At 65.4% G+C, this 16,771-nt stretch overlaps 1 protein-coding gene across 1 annotated transcript; it reads right to left on the reverse strand.

Annotated features, from left to right (window-relative positions):
* Positions 1-600: 600 nt before the first annotated feature.
* On the reverse strand, positions 601-16,575 carry NXPH4 (neurexophilin 4). The gene is made up of 2 exons (XM_058861051.1): positions 16,492-16,575; positions 601-2,250 (listed from the first exon to the last, which is right to left on the reverse strand). The coding sequence occupies exons 1-2, from the start codon at positions 16,540-16,542 to the stop codon at positions 1,477-1,479; spliced, it is 825 nt and encodes a 274-aa protein (XP_058717034.1). The 5' UTR covers positions 16,543-16,575; the 3' UTR covers positions 601-1,476.
* Between the last annotated feature and the right edge of the window lie 196 nt (positions 16,576-16,771).

Here is a 16,771-nt window from a genome sequence, read left to right on the forward strand (position 1 = left end):
TAATCCCGGGGGTCTCGCCTCCTCCCTCTCTCCCCATTCCCCGCTCGGGGCGGGATCATCAAACTCATTTTTTCTTTTTTCCCAGGATTTTCTTTATTTTCCACTTTTTTTCCATTTTAATTTTCTTTAAAAAAAAAAAAAAAAAAAAAAAAAGATGAAGAAGCCCCTCCCCGAGAGGAGGGGGCAGCCCCCCGGGACCCCCCCCCCCCCATGGCATCCCTAACCCCCACCTGGCTCTTCATCACGGCGTTGGGTGGGGGGGGCTGCACACCTACGGGGGTCCCCGGTGGGGGTGAGGGGTTCATGGGGGGCGGGGGGGCTCGGATGTGGCACCGGAGCGTGGCCAGTGGAGGGGAGGGGGCTTCAGAATAGCTGAGTGGGGGCCTTGCACACGCGTGGCTCGTGTGTGTCACACGCGCACGTGGGGAGGATGCAGAGAGACCAAAACCCCGCAGGGTGAGGACTGAGCCTCCCCCCAGCACCCTGACCCCCCCAGAGCACCCTGACCCCCCCCCCAGAGCACCCTGACCCCCCCAGAGCACCCTGACCCCCCCACAGCACCCTGACCCCCCCCTCACAGCATCCTGACCCCCCCAGAGCACCCTGACCCCCCCCCCCGTGTCACCCCAGAGGTGACATCGCACGGGGCTGTGTCCCCCAGTGCAGCGACCCCCGCCCAGTCTCCAGCATGGGGGGGTTCCGTGCCTGCACCCCCCCAGCTGCAGTGGGGGGGTCTCGGTGGGTGGGGGGCCGGGACCCCCAGCACCAGTTGTACCCGATGTGGAGCCGGGTGGGGCAGTGGTGGAGTTTCAGTGGGTGGGGAGGGGTCTCAATGGGTGGGGGTCCAGGATTCCCAGCACAGGCAGTGCTGCAGTGATGGGGTCTCAGTGGGTGAGGGGGCAGAGACCCCCAGGAACGGGTGTACCCCAGAATGGGGGGCTGGAGTGATGGGGTCTCAGTGGGTGAGGGGGCAGAGACCCCCAGGAACGGGTGTACCCCAGAATGGGGGGGCTGCAGTGATGGGGTCTCAGTGGGTGATGGGACCCCCAGGAACGGGTGTACCCCAGAATGGGGGGGCTGCAGTGATGGGGTCTCAGTGGGTGAGGGGACCCCCAGGAACGGGTGTACCCCAGAATGGGTCTCAGGACCCCCAGCACCGGCTCTGCCCCAGTGATGGGATGTCACTGGGAGGGAACTGGGACCCCCAGCACCGGCTATGGGGTACTCAGTGATGGGGTCTCAGTGGGTGGGTGGGACCCCCAGAACTGGGTGTACCCCACTGTGGCGCAGGGATGCTGCGGGGATGGGATGTCATTGGGTGGGGTCCAGGACCCCCAGCACCGGCTGTCCCCCAACCCAGCACGGAGATGCTCCAGTGATGAAGAGGGAGCCGGTGTGGGGGTGACAGAAGCCCCCAAGTGACAACGGGGAGCTGCAACCCCCCCGTTCCCCCACCCATCCCCTGCTCCGCTGCCATCAGCCGAAGTAGGGGTTGTCGTGCTGGAAGTTGTAGTCGGGACAGACCTTCTGCACCAGCTTGTAGTCGATGCTGAGGAAGGAGATGAAGATGCAGATGACCTTGAAGGGCTTGGCGCAGAGCCAGGCCGCGTGGCTCTGCGTGTGCTCGGTGAAGCACACCTTGGACGGGTCGTACAGGCACGGTTTGTTCTTCCGAGCCCGGTTCGTCTTCTCGTACTCCACGTGGCAATTGAGCGCCTTGGCCGGGCGCCCCTCGGGGAGGGTGCTCTGCTGGGGAGGGGGCGGTGGTCGCGGCAGTGCTGGGGGGCCTGGCACCAGCACCTCAAACCCCACCGCCTTGGAGGGGGGCACGATGCTGACCGAGACGTTGCCCAGGCTGGAGGAATTGTGTCGGAAGTAAACGCTGAAGGTGCCGTTGATGTGATCGACGATTTTCCCCGTCACCAGGAGGCTGAACTTGAGCGTCTTGATGTTGAAGTAGAAGTCGCCCCAACCAAAAATCTTCTTGGTGCGGCTCGATTTGAGGATGGGCTTGCGGTGGGCGCGGGGGCTCAGCAGCTCCCCGGCCGTCTGGTTCTTCTGCCAGTCCCAGGGGCTCCGTCCGGTGCCCGCCGGTGTCCCCGCGCCCCGGGGCGGCTCTGCCGGAATGAGCCGCCCGGGGTCGAGCACCGGCGGCTTCAGGGTGCCGTAGGGGACATCCTTGAGGAGGCCGGAGGTGCCCATCTCCAGGTACCCCAAGGTCTTGGCGACGTGACCGCCAGCACACACCGTCTGGGGGAGAGAGGGCAGAGAGCTGTGCCTGTGCCCTTCCTCATCCCTCTGCCTGCATCTTCCCGCCTGCACCCTCCTCATCCTCCCGCCTGCACCCTCCTCATCCTCCTGTCTGCACCCTCCTCATCCTCCTTCCCGCGCCTTCCTCATCCTCCTTCCTGCACCCTCCTCATCCTCCTTCCTGCACCTTCCTCATCCTCCCGCCTGCACCTTCCTCATCCTCCCGCCTGCACCCTCCTCATCCTCCCGCCTGCACCTTCCTCATTCTCCTGCCTGCACCTTCCTCATTCTCCTGCCTGCACGTTCCTCATTCTCCTTCCTGCACCCTCCTCATCCGCCTGCCTGCACCCTCCTCATCCTCCTGCCTGCACCCTCCTCATCCTCTACCTAGTCCCCCCTCCTCATCCTCCTGCCTGCACCCTCCTCATCCTCCTGCCTGCACCAGGGGGGTCGGGACCAGCCCCTTCCCAAGGCTCCCCCAGTCACTGGGATGGACACCAGTGAGCCGAGCCAGCTGCCAGCCCTAGCCTGGGACCCCAACTCTGACGTGTCCCCTGTCCCTCATCCCCCTGCCCACCTGCCCCCTGCGCCCCCATCCCTCATCCTCCGGCTCCCGGGGTGCCCTCTGTGCCCTCCTGCCCTGCCAGCTGCTCCGGCACGCGGGATGCTGCTCCAGCAGCCCCGGCCTCGTCAATCACTGTCGCCCTGAGCTGGCAGGTGCTTGGCTGCTCCGGCAGTTTCTGCTCTGGATGACCTGGGTCCCGGGGGGAACGAGGGAGGGGGAGTGGGGCAGCAGAGGCTCCAGCTGGAGGGGCTGGGGGGAGCGTGGGGGGCTGTGCTCTCATGGGAAGCTGAGGTGGGCCCAGGGAACGGCTCCTGTCATTGCTGGGGGCTCACCCTGGCATCACTCACCCTACAGAATGGCTTGATGCCATTTCCTGCTTGGGAATGATCCCCATGAGGAATGACGGGGGTCCCATGAGCCCCCTCAGAGAGGGGTGAGCCCCCCATGCCCCCTCCCCCATGGCCGGGCAGGTCTCAGTGCAGGGTGTCCCTGCAGAGATGGAGCAGCACCATGGGGGGAGCCCAGCCAGGGACCCCCACACTCTGCTGAGCCAGGGGCTCCATCTGATCCATCCCTGGGATCCCCCGGAGCTGTGCCGGGCTGAGCTCCTAAATCTGCTCTGCTTGTGCTGCACCAGAGAGGGGAACCCTGGGCAGGGCACGCAGCCCCTCGGTGCCCGTGGGAAAGGGATTTGGGGTGTTCCAGCCCATCATGGGGGGCCAGGGTGTGCAGTGCAGAGCTGCAGCTCAGCACCCACCCCTGCAGCCCCCAGCCCGGCCAGCCCCCCGCTCCCCCCGGCTCTTTCCGAGCGCGGCTGCTGCCTTCGCCCTTATCTATATTTCAACGCAGCTTCAAAGCCGGGCGCCTTCGCCAGCCAGAGAGGGGGGGGCAGGACCGGGATGAGATAACGAGGGGAGCGGGGCACCCCCCAGCTGAGAGAGCTGCATTTTTGGGAGAGGGGTGGTGTCTGCATCCCAGCTCTGCTCCGTCTCTCCATCCATCAAACCTGAGACCCCTCACACCCCGCTCTGGGGAAGCTGAGGGGCACCAGTGACCCCTCGGCTGGGAGCCCCCCAAATCCTTCTGCACCCACGGCGAGGGGCTGGGGGCTGCAGCCCATGGGGAACACGCACAGCAGCGCATCCTGCTGAGCCCCCACCACCGGGAAGGATTTCTGGAGGTTTCTGAGCTCTGCGCTGGATTTCCATCTCAGCCAGGGCTGGGAGCCAAGGCCGGTCCCCAGCAGTGCCGCAGGTGCCTGTGCCCTCCTCCCCTGCCTCAGTTTCCCTTCCCAATCCCCCCACGCCGTGATCCCGTGCAGGGATGAGGGGGCTGTGGTGTGATCGGATTGGAGCACGCTGTGATGGGAATCGCGGGAGGGACAGGGAAGGGACAGGGATGGGCAGGCGGTGGGGAGGGGACGCAGTGGGAGCAGATGGGGACAGAGACTGGCAGCGCCCGCTGTGCCCTTGGGGGCTGCGGATCCCCAGGCCAGGCTGGTGCGGGACAGAGCCAGGGGCGGGGGGGGCACAGGCCGGGCACGGACAGAGCAAACATCCCCCATCCCTGCAGGAACAGAGATGCCCCAGCCCCCGCGGGCGAGGGGCCAGATTGGCAGCCCCCCAACCCTTCCAGTCCCTCGGCAGGAGCTGCTGGGGGAGCGAGGGATGAAAGGGAATTGCAGAGCAGGGCAGCGGCTGCGATGCAGCCAAGGGCGATCGATTGCGGCACCAGCGCAGCCCCGGAGCGCGGGGGTCCCTCTCTGCCCGCAGCCCCCGCTGAGCCCAGGCCGGCCTGGGGGGCTCGGAGCCTGCGGGCTCGGGATGAGCCAGGGACGCTTCAACCACGCCAGAGCCGAGGGGAGCCAAGGTCACCCCCCTGCGCCCTGGCAGCGCTGTCGGCATTCAGGGCAGGTCCCGTACACCTCGCGTTAAATATTAATGCTCCCGCTGTGCCGTCGGGGTGCAGCCGCACGCACGAGCCCCTGAACCTCCGGGACATGCGGTGGGGGTCCCAGTGCCGGCCCCCTCCCACCCTGTTCTCCCCAGGAGCTGCGGGCAGTGCCGGGCAGGGCCGTGCCTGGCTCTGTGCTGTCAGGGGCTCTGCTACCGCGCACAGGATCCCTGAGATGGCTGTTTGTCACACGCACTGCTGTATCTACACATCCCTGCTGCTCCCCTCCTCATCCTCTTGCCTGTGACCCCCTCCTCATCCCCTTCTTGTGCTCCTCCTCATCCTCATTATGATCCCTGTGGTGTCATTCCATGGTTTAGCTGCTCTCAAGCCCCTCGTGTGCCCTTCTGTGCCCGTGTGGGGCAGCCATGAGGCCACAGGCACCGTGTGCCACCCCCCGCGAGCACACGGAGCCAGGCAAGGATGCGGGAAGGGCTTGAGGCAGCTGCAGAGGGACCTGGAAGGCTCTCGGTGCCGGCATCAATTTGGTTTGTCAGGCCCGGCGGTGATGGCCACTCACATCCCATTTGCTGTTGGGGCCAAGCGCCGTCAGCTGCTCCCCCGAGACCCTCGGTCACCTTGGTGGAGAGGAGCAGAGCAGTGGGGGGGTCCTGGCTGCCCCGGTGTGGGCTGGGATGGGCTCCAGCACCCTGAGAGCGGGGCTGGGAACGATGGGGTACGGGCTCAAGGCAGAGCAGCCCTGCCAGCACTGGGTGGGGGAGCAGAGCACCCCACAACAGCCCCCAACAAAGGCCTCATCTCCACCACCAGCCTGTCCCAGGCTTGTCCCCATCTCTGCTGCCAACCTGCTTCAATTCCTGAGGCCAGCCTGTTCCTGTCCCCATGGCCAGTCTGTCTCCATGACCACCACCAGCCTGTTCCTGTCCCTACCACCAGCCTGTCCCCATTGACACCACCAGCCTGTGCTCACCCCTACCACCACCCTGTCCCCATCGCCATCCCCTGTCCCCTGTTCCCATCCCCTGTCCTCATCCCCTGTCCCCATCCCCATCCCCTGTCCCCATCCCCTGTCCCCATCCCCTGTCCTCATTCCCATTCCCATCCCCTGTCCCCATCCCCTGTCCCCATGCCCAGTCCCCATCCCCATCCCCTGTCCCCTGTCCCCATCCCCTGTCCCCATTCCCTGTCCCCATTCCCTGTCCCTATCCCCTGTCCCCATCTCCTTTCCCATCCTGTCCCCACACCTTGGTGGGGTCCCCAGGCAGCACGGACACTGCTCCCCTGCTCTGGGGTCTCCTGCTCTCCCCATGGGCGCAGAGTCAACCCAGCCTCTCCCCTGTCACCCCGACGCCTTCGTTAGCACGAGGAGATTAATTGGAGGTGGTGAGCGACAATCCCCGCGGGCCCGCTCCCCCCGGCACGCGCAGCCCGGGGCGCCGTGGCATTTCCAAAGGTTAGCAGCAAACAAGGTGCCTCTGACAGCTCCCATTTATCTCCCGGCGCCGCGCGGGTGCTAATGCGGTACCGGGAGGGACCCGGCGTGCCCAGGCGTGTCCGAGCGGCTGCGCGTGGGAGAGAGAGCACGGACAGCTCCGGAGCGGCTCTTCCTGAGCCTCCGGGTGAGCCTGTGCGCCCATGGGTGCCGCGGGTGTGCGCCCGTGGGTGCCGGGGGTGTGAGCCCATGGGTGCCGCGGGTGTGCGCCCGTGGGTGCCGCAGGTGTGAGCCCATGGGTGCCGCGGGTGTGAGCCCATGGGTGACGCGGGTGTGAGCCCATGGGTGCCGCAGGTGTGAGCCCATGGGTGCCACAGGTGTGCGCCCGTGGGTGCTGGAAGTGTGAACCCATGGGTGCCGCGGGTGTGAGCCCATGGGTGCTGCGGGTGTGAGCCCACGGGTGCCGCGGGTGTGCGCCCGTGGGTGCCGCAGGTGTGAGCCCATGGGTGCCGCAGGTGTGCGCCCGTGGGTGCCGCGGGTGTGAGCCCATGGGTGCCGCGGGTGTGAGCCCATGGGTGCCGCAGGTGTGAGCCCATGGGTGTCGCGGGTGTGAGCCCATGGGTGCCGCAGGTGTGCGCCCGTGGGTGCCGCGGGTGTGAGCCCATGGGTGCTGGTGGTGTGAGCCCATGGGTGCTGCGGGTGTGAGCCCATGGGTGCCGCAGGTGTGAGCCCATGGGTGTCGCGGGTGTGAGCCCATGGGTGCCGCAGGTGTGCGCCCGTGGGTGCCGCAGGTGTGAGCCCATGGGTGCCGCGGGTGTGAGCCCATGGGTGCTGCAGGTGTGAGCCCATGGGTGCCGCGGGTGTGAGCCCATGGGTGCCGCAGGTGTGAGCCCATGGGTGCCGCAGGTGTGAGCCCATGGGTGCTGCAGGTGTGAGCCCCAGGAGTGCAGAACACCAGCGGCTGCTCTGGAGCGCAGGCACTGCTGCACACGCGGCTGGGAGTGCACAAACACCGCCATGTCCTGCGCTGCCCTGAGAGCACGGCTGTGACACACACACAGTGACACGTGGTGACACATGAGGTGACACATGAGGTGACACACACATGGTGACACACACATGGTGACACACACACAGTGACACGTGGTGACACATGAGGTGACACATGAGGTGACACACACATGGTGACACACACACGGTGACACACGGTGACACATGAGGTGACACACACATGGTGACACACACATGGTGACACACACACGGTGACACACGGTGACACATGAGGTGACACATGAGGTGACACACACATGGTGATACACACATGGTGACACACGCAGTGACACACACACAGTGACACACGTGGTGACATGTGGTGGCACACGCGGTGACACACACAGTGACACACACGATGACACACGCAGTGACACACACATAGTGACACACACACGGTGACACACACGGTAACACACATGGTGACACACAGTGACACACACACGCAGTGACACACACATGGTGACACGTGGTGACACACGCACCATGACACACACAGTGACACACGCGATAACACGCACAGTGACACACACAGACACATGCAGTGACACACACGGTGACACACACACGGTGACACACGTGGTGACACGCAATAACACGCACAGTGACACAAGTGGTGACACACATGGTGACACACACACAGTGACACACGCAGTGGCACATGCACAGTGACACACGTGGTGACACACGCGATAACACGCACGGTGACACACATGGTGACACACGCACAGTGACACACGTGGTGACACACGCACAGTGACACACACGTGCACAGAGCGAGGTGCTTGGTGTGGCTGCGTGTCCCCGCTGATGTTTTCCTGTGCTCCCGGCGCGCCCGCCCCCGTCCCCAGCGCCATCCCATCCCCATCCATACCATGTGCGCCCGCCCCCATCGCCACTGCCAGCCTGTCCCTGTCCCTGCAGTCAGCCTGTCCCTGTCCCTGCAGTCAGCCTGTCCCTGTCCCCACTGCCAGCCTGTCCCTGTCCCTGCAGTCAGCCTGTCCCTGTCCCTGCAGTCAGCCTGTCCCTGTCCCCACTGCCAGCCTGTCCCTGTCCCTGCAGTCAGCCTGTCCCTGTCCCCACTGCCAGCCTGTCCCTGTCCCCACTGCCAGCCTGTCCCTGTCCCTGCAGTCAGCCTGTCCCTGTCCCTACACCCAGCCTGTCCCTGTCCCTACAGTCAGCCTGTCCCTGTCCCTACACCCAGCCTGTCCCTGTCCCCACTGCCAGCCTGTCCCTGTCCCTACAGTCAGCCTGTCCCTGTCCCCACTGCCAGCCTGTCCCTGTCCCCACTGCCAGCCTGTCCCTGTCCCTACAGTCAGCCTGTCCCTGTCCCTACAGTCAGCCTGTCCCTGTCCCCACTGCCAGCCTGTCCCTGTCCCTACAGTCAGCCTGTCCCTGTCCCCACTGCCAGCCTGTCCCTGTCCCCACTGCCAGCCTGTCCCTGTCCCTACACCCAGCCTGTCCCTGTCCCCACTGCCAGCCTGTCCCTGTCCCTACAGTCAGCCTGTCCCTGTCCCCACTGCCAGCCTGTCCCTGTCCCTGCAGTCAGCCTGTCCCTGTCCCCACTGCCAGCCTGTCCCTGTCCCTACACCCAGCCTGTCCCTGTCCCCACTGCCAGCCTGTCCCTGTCCCTACAGTCATCCTGTCCCAATTCCCGCAGCCGGCCTGTCCCCATCCCTATCCCCTGTCCCCATCCCCACTGCCAGCTTGTTCCTGTCCCCATCGTTGTCCCCGTCCTTCCAGCCACGCTGTCCCCATCCCTACCAGGCTGGCAGGAGATGTCCCCATCACTGTCCCCATCCCTACCAGACCAGCAGAAGATGTCCCCATCGCTGTCCCCATCCCTACCAGACCAGCAGGGGATGTCCCCATCGCTGTCCCCATCCCTAGTAGACAGGCAGGGGATGTCCCCATCGCTGTCCCCATCCCTAGCAGACAGGCAGGGGATGTCCCCATCGCTGTCCCCATCCCTACCAGACCAGCAGGGGATGTCCCCATCTCTGTCCCCATCCCTAGCAGACAGGCAGGGGATGTCCCCATCGCTGTCCCCATCCCTAGCAGACAGGCAGGGGATGTCCCCATCGCTGTCCCCATCCCTAGCAGACAGGCAGGAGATGTCCCCATCGCTGTCCCCATCCCTAGCAGACCAGCAGGGGATGTCCCCATCTCTGTCCCCATCCCTAGCAGACAGGCAGGGGATGTCCCCATCGCTGTCCCCATCCCTAGCAGACAGGCAGGAGATGTCCCCATCACTGTCCCCATCCCTAGCAGTCAGGTATGGCCGTGATGTTGCCACACAGAGCTGCAAGTGACCGTCCTGGGCAGCGCTTGGTGCCAGGGCAAGGGGCAGCTGTGCTGCTGGGCACCCCTGGGCTGGGGGCACTGGGGAGGTGACACCTGGTCCCTCCCGGGATGGCCGCAGTCGAGGATCAAGGCGAGGGATCAAGGACAAAAGGACAGCAGAAGAGGTGACACGGAGGGACAAGTCAGGACACACCCATGCATGGCCACCGTGCCACGTGTACAGTCACAGCGATGGCTGGATGGATCCTGCCTGGAGAGAGGCTCAGCAGGAACACCTCGAGGCTTCCTCGGTCCTTCCTCTGCCCCTTCTGTGCTGCTGAGGCCACAACCCCTGACAGGGTGGTGGGAAGGTGACACCCCCTGCACCATGATGGGCACCCCAACACAGGGATGGGCACCTCCAGTACAGGGATGGGCACCCCAACACAGGGATGGGCACCCCAGCGCAGGGATGGGCCCCCCCCAATACAGGGATGGGCACCCCAACACAGGGATGGGCCCCCCCAACATTGGGATGGGCACCTCCAGCGCAGGGATGGGCACCCCAACATTGGGATGTGCATCCCCAACATTGGCCAGGCACCCCCAGCACCGGGAAGGGCACCCCAGCCCTGGGATGGGCATCCCCAGCATCAGGACAGGTGAATCTGACACCAGCACCTCCTCAGCCAGACGAGAGCCTGGATGAGCTCACCAAAGCCAAATCCACCAAATCCACCAAATCCACCAAATTCACCAGATCCACCAAATCCACCAGATCCACCAAATTCAACCAAATCCACCAAACCACCCCCCAAAGGCACCATGGGCTCCTTGCAGCCGTGGTCCTGCTGGGGTCCCGCTCCTGACACCGATGTGCTGAGTGCCCAAGGGCCGGTGTCACCTCGAGCAGAGCCACGACCCGCACGGGCCCGAGGGGATGGGCTTTGGATCAGCTGTGCCTTCACCCCCCAAACAGACACCTCGCTCCTCGCTGACAGAAAAAAATATGCAAATGCTGCAGCTTTATTAACGCGCTCGGCACGCGCTGGCTAATAAATATTTCATAGCCCGAGTAGGACTTTTTTTTCTCCCTCCTCCTTCTTTCTTTCGTTTTGGTTCCTTTTCCCTGTCACTCGTTTCCTGCCTTTTCTTTCCTCAGCCGTTGTTTTATTTATTTATTACTTTTAAGGGCTTCACCGTGAGGCAGGAGCTGGGAGGTGGCTGGGGGGGAGCCGGGGAAAAATGTACATCCCGAGTCTCTCCCCCCACGGGTGAAAAAGGAAAGTGCTGCTAAGAGCAAAGGAAAAAATATAATAGAAGGGAGGAGACGGCAGCAGGCAAAGGATTCGGGGCTTGTGTGACTCATTGGGCTGGAGGAGAAAAGGGAATGAATGGGAAAACAGGAGATAAACGGAGAGGGAGGGGGAGAGGGGTGCGGGAGGGTGGGCAGCAGAGAGGGGACACGGGGGCGGCGGGGGACAGGGACATGTGGCTGTTGGGCATCTGTCACCCAGCAGCTCCCTGAGCCGAGCAGAGGCCAACAGGCCTGGAACGCCCTTGATCGACTTGGGAGAGACCCAGCTCCTTGTGGGGGTCGCTGGGGTGGGGGCTCCTCCTGGCCACCCCCAGTCACGCTGTGCAGGACGTGGGGACACGGGCAGCTCACGGGGATTGTGTGGGGACAGGGAAGCACAGCCGGCAGGGATGGCTTCCAGGTCACTCCCACATCTCCAGTGCCAGGGGTGCCCCCCCAGGACGCTCCCCATCCTCGACCCTGCCTCAGTTTCCCTCCAGCAGAACAGGCTGCGGGGTTCTCTCTACCCTTCTCCCAGCTCTTTAGCAGTGACGGCAGAGAGGCAGCAGCTTCCCCCGAGTCCTCCCAAAAATAGGGGGACCCCGGGCCCTCAACAACACAGCCCCCACCTTCTGCCCGGCTGCTCCCCCCCCCCAGCCACCCCCACCCCTCGCCTCACCATTTCACTTTATTATTGCAATAAATGTAGCCATAAAAGTGGCAGGTATTGGCGCACACAGAGATCGCTGCTCCTGAGCTATGGAAATGTAATTTCGAGTGTGCCCGGGAAATTTTATAAGATCGTATCAGGAGGGATCATAAATCGCATTCCCAGCACCCCCCCACCCCTTTGGATGAGACAGGGCCAGTGAGAAGGTCACCAGAGAGGGGGTAAATGCTGGGCTGTGCCCTCGGTGGAACCCCATCCCTGGAGCCCCCACACTGCACATCTCCCCCCGACACTCCCAGCACCAGATGGGATCTGTGCCCCCCAGGAAGTGGGAGGCAGCAGCAAAGACACGGTGCCCCCCACACCCCCCGGCGGTGGACTTTGATTGGAACCCTCCAAGAGACCCCCAGAGACGCTGGGGACCCTCAAGGGCATCGCTGGGACCGCAGCTCCTTTGGGGTCACAAGGACCACGACCCACCGCAGCCAGGCACTGGCTCCTGTCAGGAGCAGGGGACAGCGTGTCCCTGCAGCCCAGGGGTCCCCTGGGACCCTCCTCGTGCCCCCCAGGGCTGGATTCAGCCCCACTTTTCACCGAACACCAGCCCAGGCTCCGGCCTCTCTCGGGCGGGTGCCGGGTGAAGCTCTGCTCTGCCTGCTGCAGACGGAGGCTCCGCTGCCCTGCACCAGAGGGGGACAATGAGAGGGTGTCCCCCACTGTGACATCGGCCCAGCAGCTGGGACGGTCACGGGGGTCACACGGGATCCGTGCACAGCGGGGTGCGCTGGGAATTGATTTGGGATTGATTCGCGTCCCTGCTCTGTTCCTCCACAATGACTTTCCTTTTGCAACAGGGAAAAAAAAAAACGGGGGGGGGACTGAAGAGAGGGGGGGCACGGGGATGTGATTATTCCTTCAGCAGCAATCCAAGCGGCAGGAGAGGAAGCTTCATCTTTCCTGGGCCATTTACCTCCAGCGCCCGAGCGCGAAGGCTGAGCCAGGCACCGCGGCGAGGCTGGAGCTCGGCCAGGGCAGGGCTGGGGGGGCTCCAGCTGCGGGGTCTCAGCGCGGCGTCACCCCACGATTGGGCCACCGGCTGCGGGGACCTTGGCTCCCTGAGAGGAGGAGCTGTGGATGCAGAAAGGGTGGGCAAAGTCATTAATCCGGGAGCGTTAATTGGCAAGAGTGTGATTAGCGGTGGGGGCTCAGCTGGGGGCTGCAGGGGGGAGCGCCCGCCTTGCTCCCCATTCCGGCTCGGCCCCCTCTGCCGGTCCCCAGCGGAAAACTGGCAATTAAAAACGGGAGTGAGGGGAAAAAGCAATAAAATCGGACCCGGCTTGGAGCCAGAACAGCACCGGGAAGCGCAAGGGTGGGTGGGTCTGGCTGGGGGGCACCCCTGGGTGCCCCCCCCTTCCCCAGCCACTGCTCCCCTCCTCGGTGAGGCTGCGCCAGCAACGCTCCAGGCTCCAGCCTTATTGAATCTCCCAGCTTAGGGTGCAAAGGGCACCAGAGGGAAGAGTTATTAAAAAAAGGGAAATGAGTCGCTTGGAAACCTTCTTTCGGAATAACAGTGTGTGTTTGTTTGGCGATAGATTAGCTCAGCCATGCTGAGCACACAGCACCCGCCGCAACGGCGAGAGGCTCAGGGAGCCGCAGGAGCGGCACCGGGGGATGCACGGAGCCCATCCCGGCCCCGCGGGCACCGGCCCGGCACCGAGCCGCTGCCAGGCCCTGGAGCACCCCCAGGGACCCCCGGGCAGATGGGGCTGCAGGGCAGCAGCACCACCCGAACCCCATATCCTCTGCTCCGGCCCCAAATGTGGTGCAAACCTCCGAGCCGCGAACCGGGTAAATCCCCCCTAAAAACGGGAGCTGGGAAGGTGGGAACTGGGGTGTCCTTGCATGGAAAGGGCTGGCAGCATCTGCTAAGAGCAAAGCCATCTGTCAGCCAGCAGCCCAGGAGACAGCTCCCGGGTGACAGCAAGGCGAAGGAAGGGACAAAGTGGATGAGTTTGGCATCCCGGGCCATCGGGCTCCGGCTGGCATGGCCACCGGCACAGCAAGGCAGGATTTTCCTGCGAAGGGTTAATCCAAGCAGGAAAACCTGCCAGCAGCACTCAGGTGCTTCACAGACAGCCGCTGTCTCACCTGCCTGTGCCAGAAAGGAGGGAAACCGAGGCACGGGCGCAGGGAATGGGGGGTGGGGGGCACATTCTGGCGAGGGCAGCAGGGATGGAGCAGGGTGAGGAAGGACACCGCTGTCCCCGTCCTGGTCCTGCTGTGGCACTCAGCCATCCCATCGTGGCTTCATCGTGGCTCTGTTCCTGCCTGTTCCAGCCTGTTCCTGCCCAATCCAGGGCCAGCATCTCCCATCCCCTCCACTGCTGAACCTCCCTCAGAACCGGGGGGGGGGTCACCCCATCACCAGGGCATGGGGTACCCAGTGCCCAGGGTGGCATCTGCCTCCCAGGAACCCCAGGGGATGGCGAGAGAATCGCCCTTCCTCCACCCAGCTGGGCCCAGCCGAGGCTCCTGGGTGCTCCTGGGGGACTGGCTGGGACCCTCAGCAGCGGGGAGCCAGGTTAGCCCCACCCGGAGGGACCCCCAAGATTTAATGCTCAATGAACAGAAAATAATGGAATGCATAAAAATAACGCAGGAGCCTGGCAAGGGCTGGGGAGGGGGGTGTCGATTGCAATCAGAGGTGGGCTCGTCCTCCTGCCTGTGCCAGCACTGCCAGCACAGCAAAGCCCGGGAAGCAGCAGCCACCAAGGGTGGGGGGCCGGGGAGGGGTGGTCTGCACCCCCACAGTAGGAACAGGCACCCGCTGGACTGGGAGAGTTTGTCCATCCCAGTAGGGCTCGATCCCAACGCACCAGTGTCACCCAGCAGGCACCGACAGCACGGGGGAGACACCCTGGGGGTCCCACACGCCGGGGGTCCCTCGCTCCTGCACGGGGACGAGGCTGTCACTGCTGCCCTGGGGGTGCAGCCGCAGCTGGCCCTTCCCCCAGTGCTCCCAGTACAGCCCTGATGCGGCACTGGGAGCCCCAGTCCAAGGGGTCCGCTGGAGCTGGGGGGAAGGCAGTGGGACCCCCACCCCCACCCATCCATCTGCCTCCTGACCCCCAAAAGAGACCGGGAAAGTTTCTCCCCAGCAGGCCCAAAGAGCCGAGGGGCAGGAATGGCTCCGTTACCCTTCCCTGGCACCCGGTGGTCCCACGGCTGGGCAGACCCCAGCCCCTCCCGGAGCTCTGGGAGGGGGGAGAGTCCTGGACCGCAGAGGGGTCGAGGCTCAGGGATCTCCTGGGGTTATCCCCGTGCAGGAGGCTCCTGCACCCTCATTCCCACCCCACGTTCCAGGCCATGTCCGTGCCCCCCAGCTTTGAGCCCCCCGAGCCCCCCCCCCAGCACCGCCGCCTGCGTGGGCAGGGGGGTGGGGGCTGGGGGGGCCAGGGCAGCGCCCTGCTCCGGATTTCATCAAAACAAACCCATTTGTCTTGAAGCAGCTCCAGCACCGACAGATGCTCTGCAATGGATGGACACGGGGAGGGGGGGGTCACGCCGAGCCACCCCCACACGCGGGCACACGTCTCCCCCTCCCCACGCAGGGAGCAGCACGCCAGGGAGAGACAAGTTGAGGGAGCCTTTGCCTTGGGGGGGTCGGGTGGTGCAGGGGTGGGGGGGGTCCCTGATGTGCATCCAATTCCCGAGAGGGAATTGACTCGTTTGATTTTATTCATGAAACACAGAAAGTAAAAATGGAGTGTCAGGAAATCAGATCCGCTGGGTGATGAGCCCGGCCCCCCCGGCTGGGCTGGGGGGGCTCCATCCCTCCCTCCTGACCACCACGGCGCTGGATGCAGCTGTAGCCCCCCGAGGGGCTCCAAGAGGAGGTGGCGAAGGGGGGACACGCGGGGGGTGAGTGGCCTTGGGAAGCTTTGAGTATCTGGGACTGGGGGACATGGTGGGGGGGTCTCTGCAGGCGGGGGGGTCTGCGGCTGCATCCGCTCCTCAGCTTCCACACAGACCGAGGGAGGGAACAGGCAAAGCGCCCCCGCCCCCCAGGCCTGTCCCGGGGGTCGAGACCCCCGTGCGTCCTCCCCACGGCCGGGGGGCAGTGGGTGGGATGGGAATGGGGTGGGTGGGAGAAGCCCCCGGCAGGGCTGAGCCCCCCCGGGCAGGGGCTGAGGCCGAACGGAGTCGGGACAGGAATGAGGCGTCGCCCCTGCAGGTGGTTTTGGGGCTCACGCCCTTGGCGGAACCAGGGGACAGCTGGGCCCCCTCAGTCCTGCCTGGGGACCCCCCCTCTCTCCCCGACACGGTGGGGAAGCCACCTCGCTCCCCCCTGCCCAGGTGAGCGGGACGAGGCTTCCCCGACCCCCCCGCGGAGCCCTCGGGCAGAGGGTCCGAGCCACCCACGCGTGGCCGCCCCCACTCGCGCGGCTCCGTCTCGCTGCCCCCCCCGCACCTGCCAGACGGCGCCTCCCGCGCTCCGCAGCCGGGGGTGGGGGGAGAAACCGGGGGGGCTTCACCGGCGACGGGACCCCCCGAGGCTCCCCCCGACACCACAACTCGGCCCGAGCTCCGGGACAGCCCCGTGTCCCTCCAACTTGGGGGGGGCGGGGGGGGGGGCCAGGATCCCCCGTGTGCAACCCCCGTCAGCCGCCCCCCCCACAACTCTGCCGCTCACCCCCCTGCGACCCCTCCCCTCCGTGTCTGCTCGACCCCCCCGAGGGTCGCGCTTGACCCCCCCCAGCCGTCTGCTCTTTCCGTGACTGCCACAGCCCCCCCAATTCACGACACCCCCCACCCCAGGACCGAACCCCCCCTCCACTGCACGACCCCCGTCGGGACCTCCACGCCCCCTCCCCCGGATTTGTCCTACGCCCCCAATAACTGCACGACTCCCCCCTCCTGGAACTGCCCCCCCCTCCCCCGGTAATCGCCCCCCTGCCCGGTAACCGCGGACCCCGCACGCCCCGCGGCGGCGGCGGCTCGCCCGGCCGGGGGTCGCGGATGCCCCGTACCTGCAGCAGCAGCAGCCCGGGCCCGAGCAGGGGCAGGCGGCGGCGGAGCATCGCGGGGCTCCGGGAGCGGCGGCGGCGGCGGCGGCGGCGGTGAGGGGCGGCGGGAAGAAAGTTGGAGACTTGCGGGGCCGGGCGGTGCCTCGGCGGCCCCGCCAATCCCGACCGGCGGGGGGGCACCGGGGGGGCGGCTCCGGGGGCGCCAGGACCCCGCACCGGCCCCGTGCGCACCGGCGGCTCCGCCACAGACCGGGACGAGGGACGCGGGGAGAGCCCCGCTCCT

This window comes from Poecile atricapillus, chromosome 35 (genome assembly GCF_030490865.1).
Source record: "Poecile atricapillus isolate bPoeAtr1 chromosome 35, bPoeAtr1.hap1, whole genome shotgun sequence".
Taxonomy (NCBI): Eukaryota; Metazoa; Chordata; class Aves; order Passeriformes; family Paridae; genus Poecile; species Poecile atricapillus.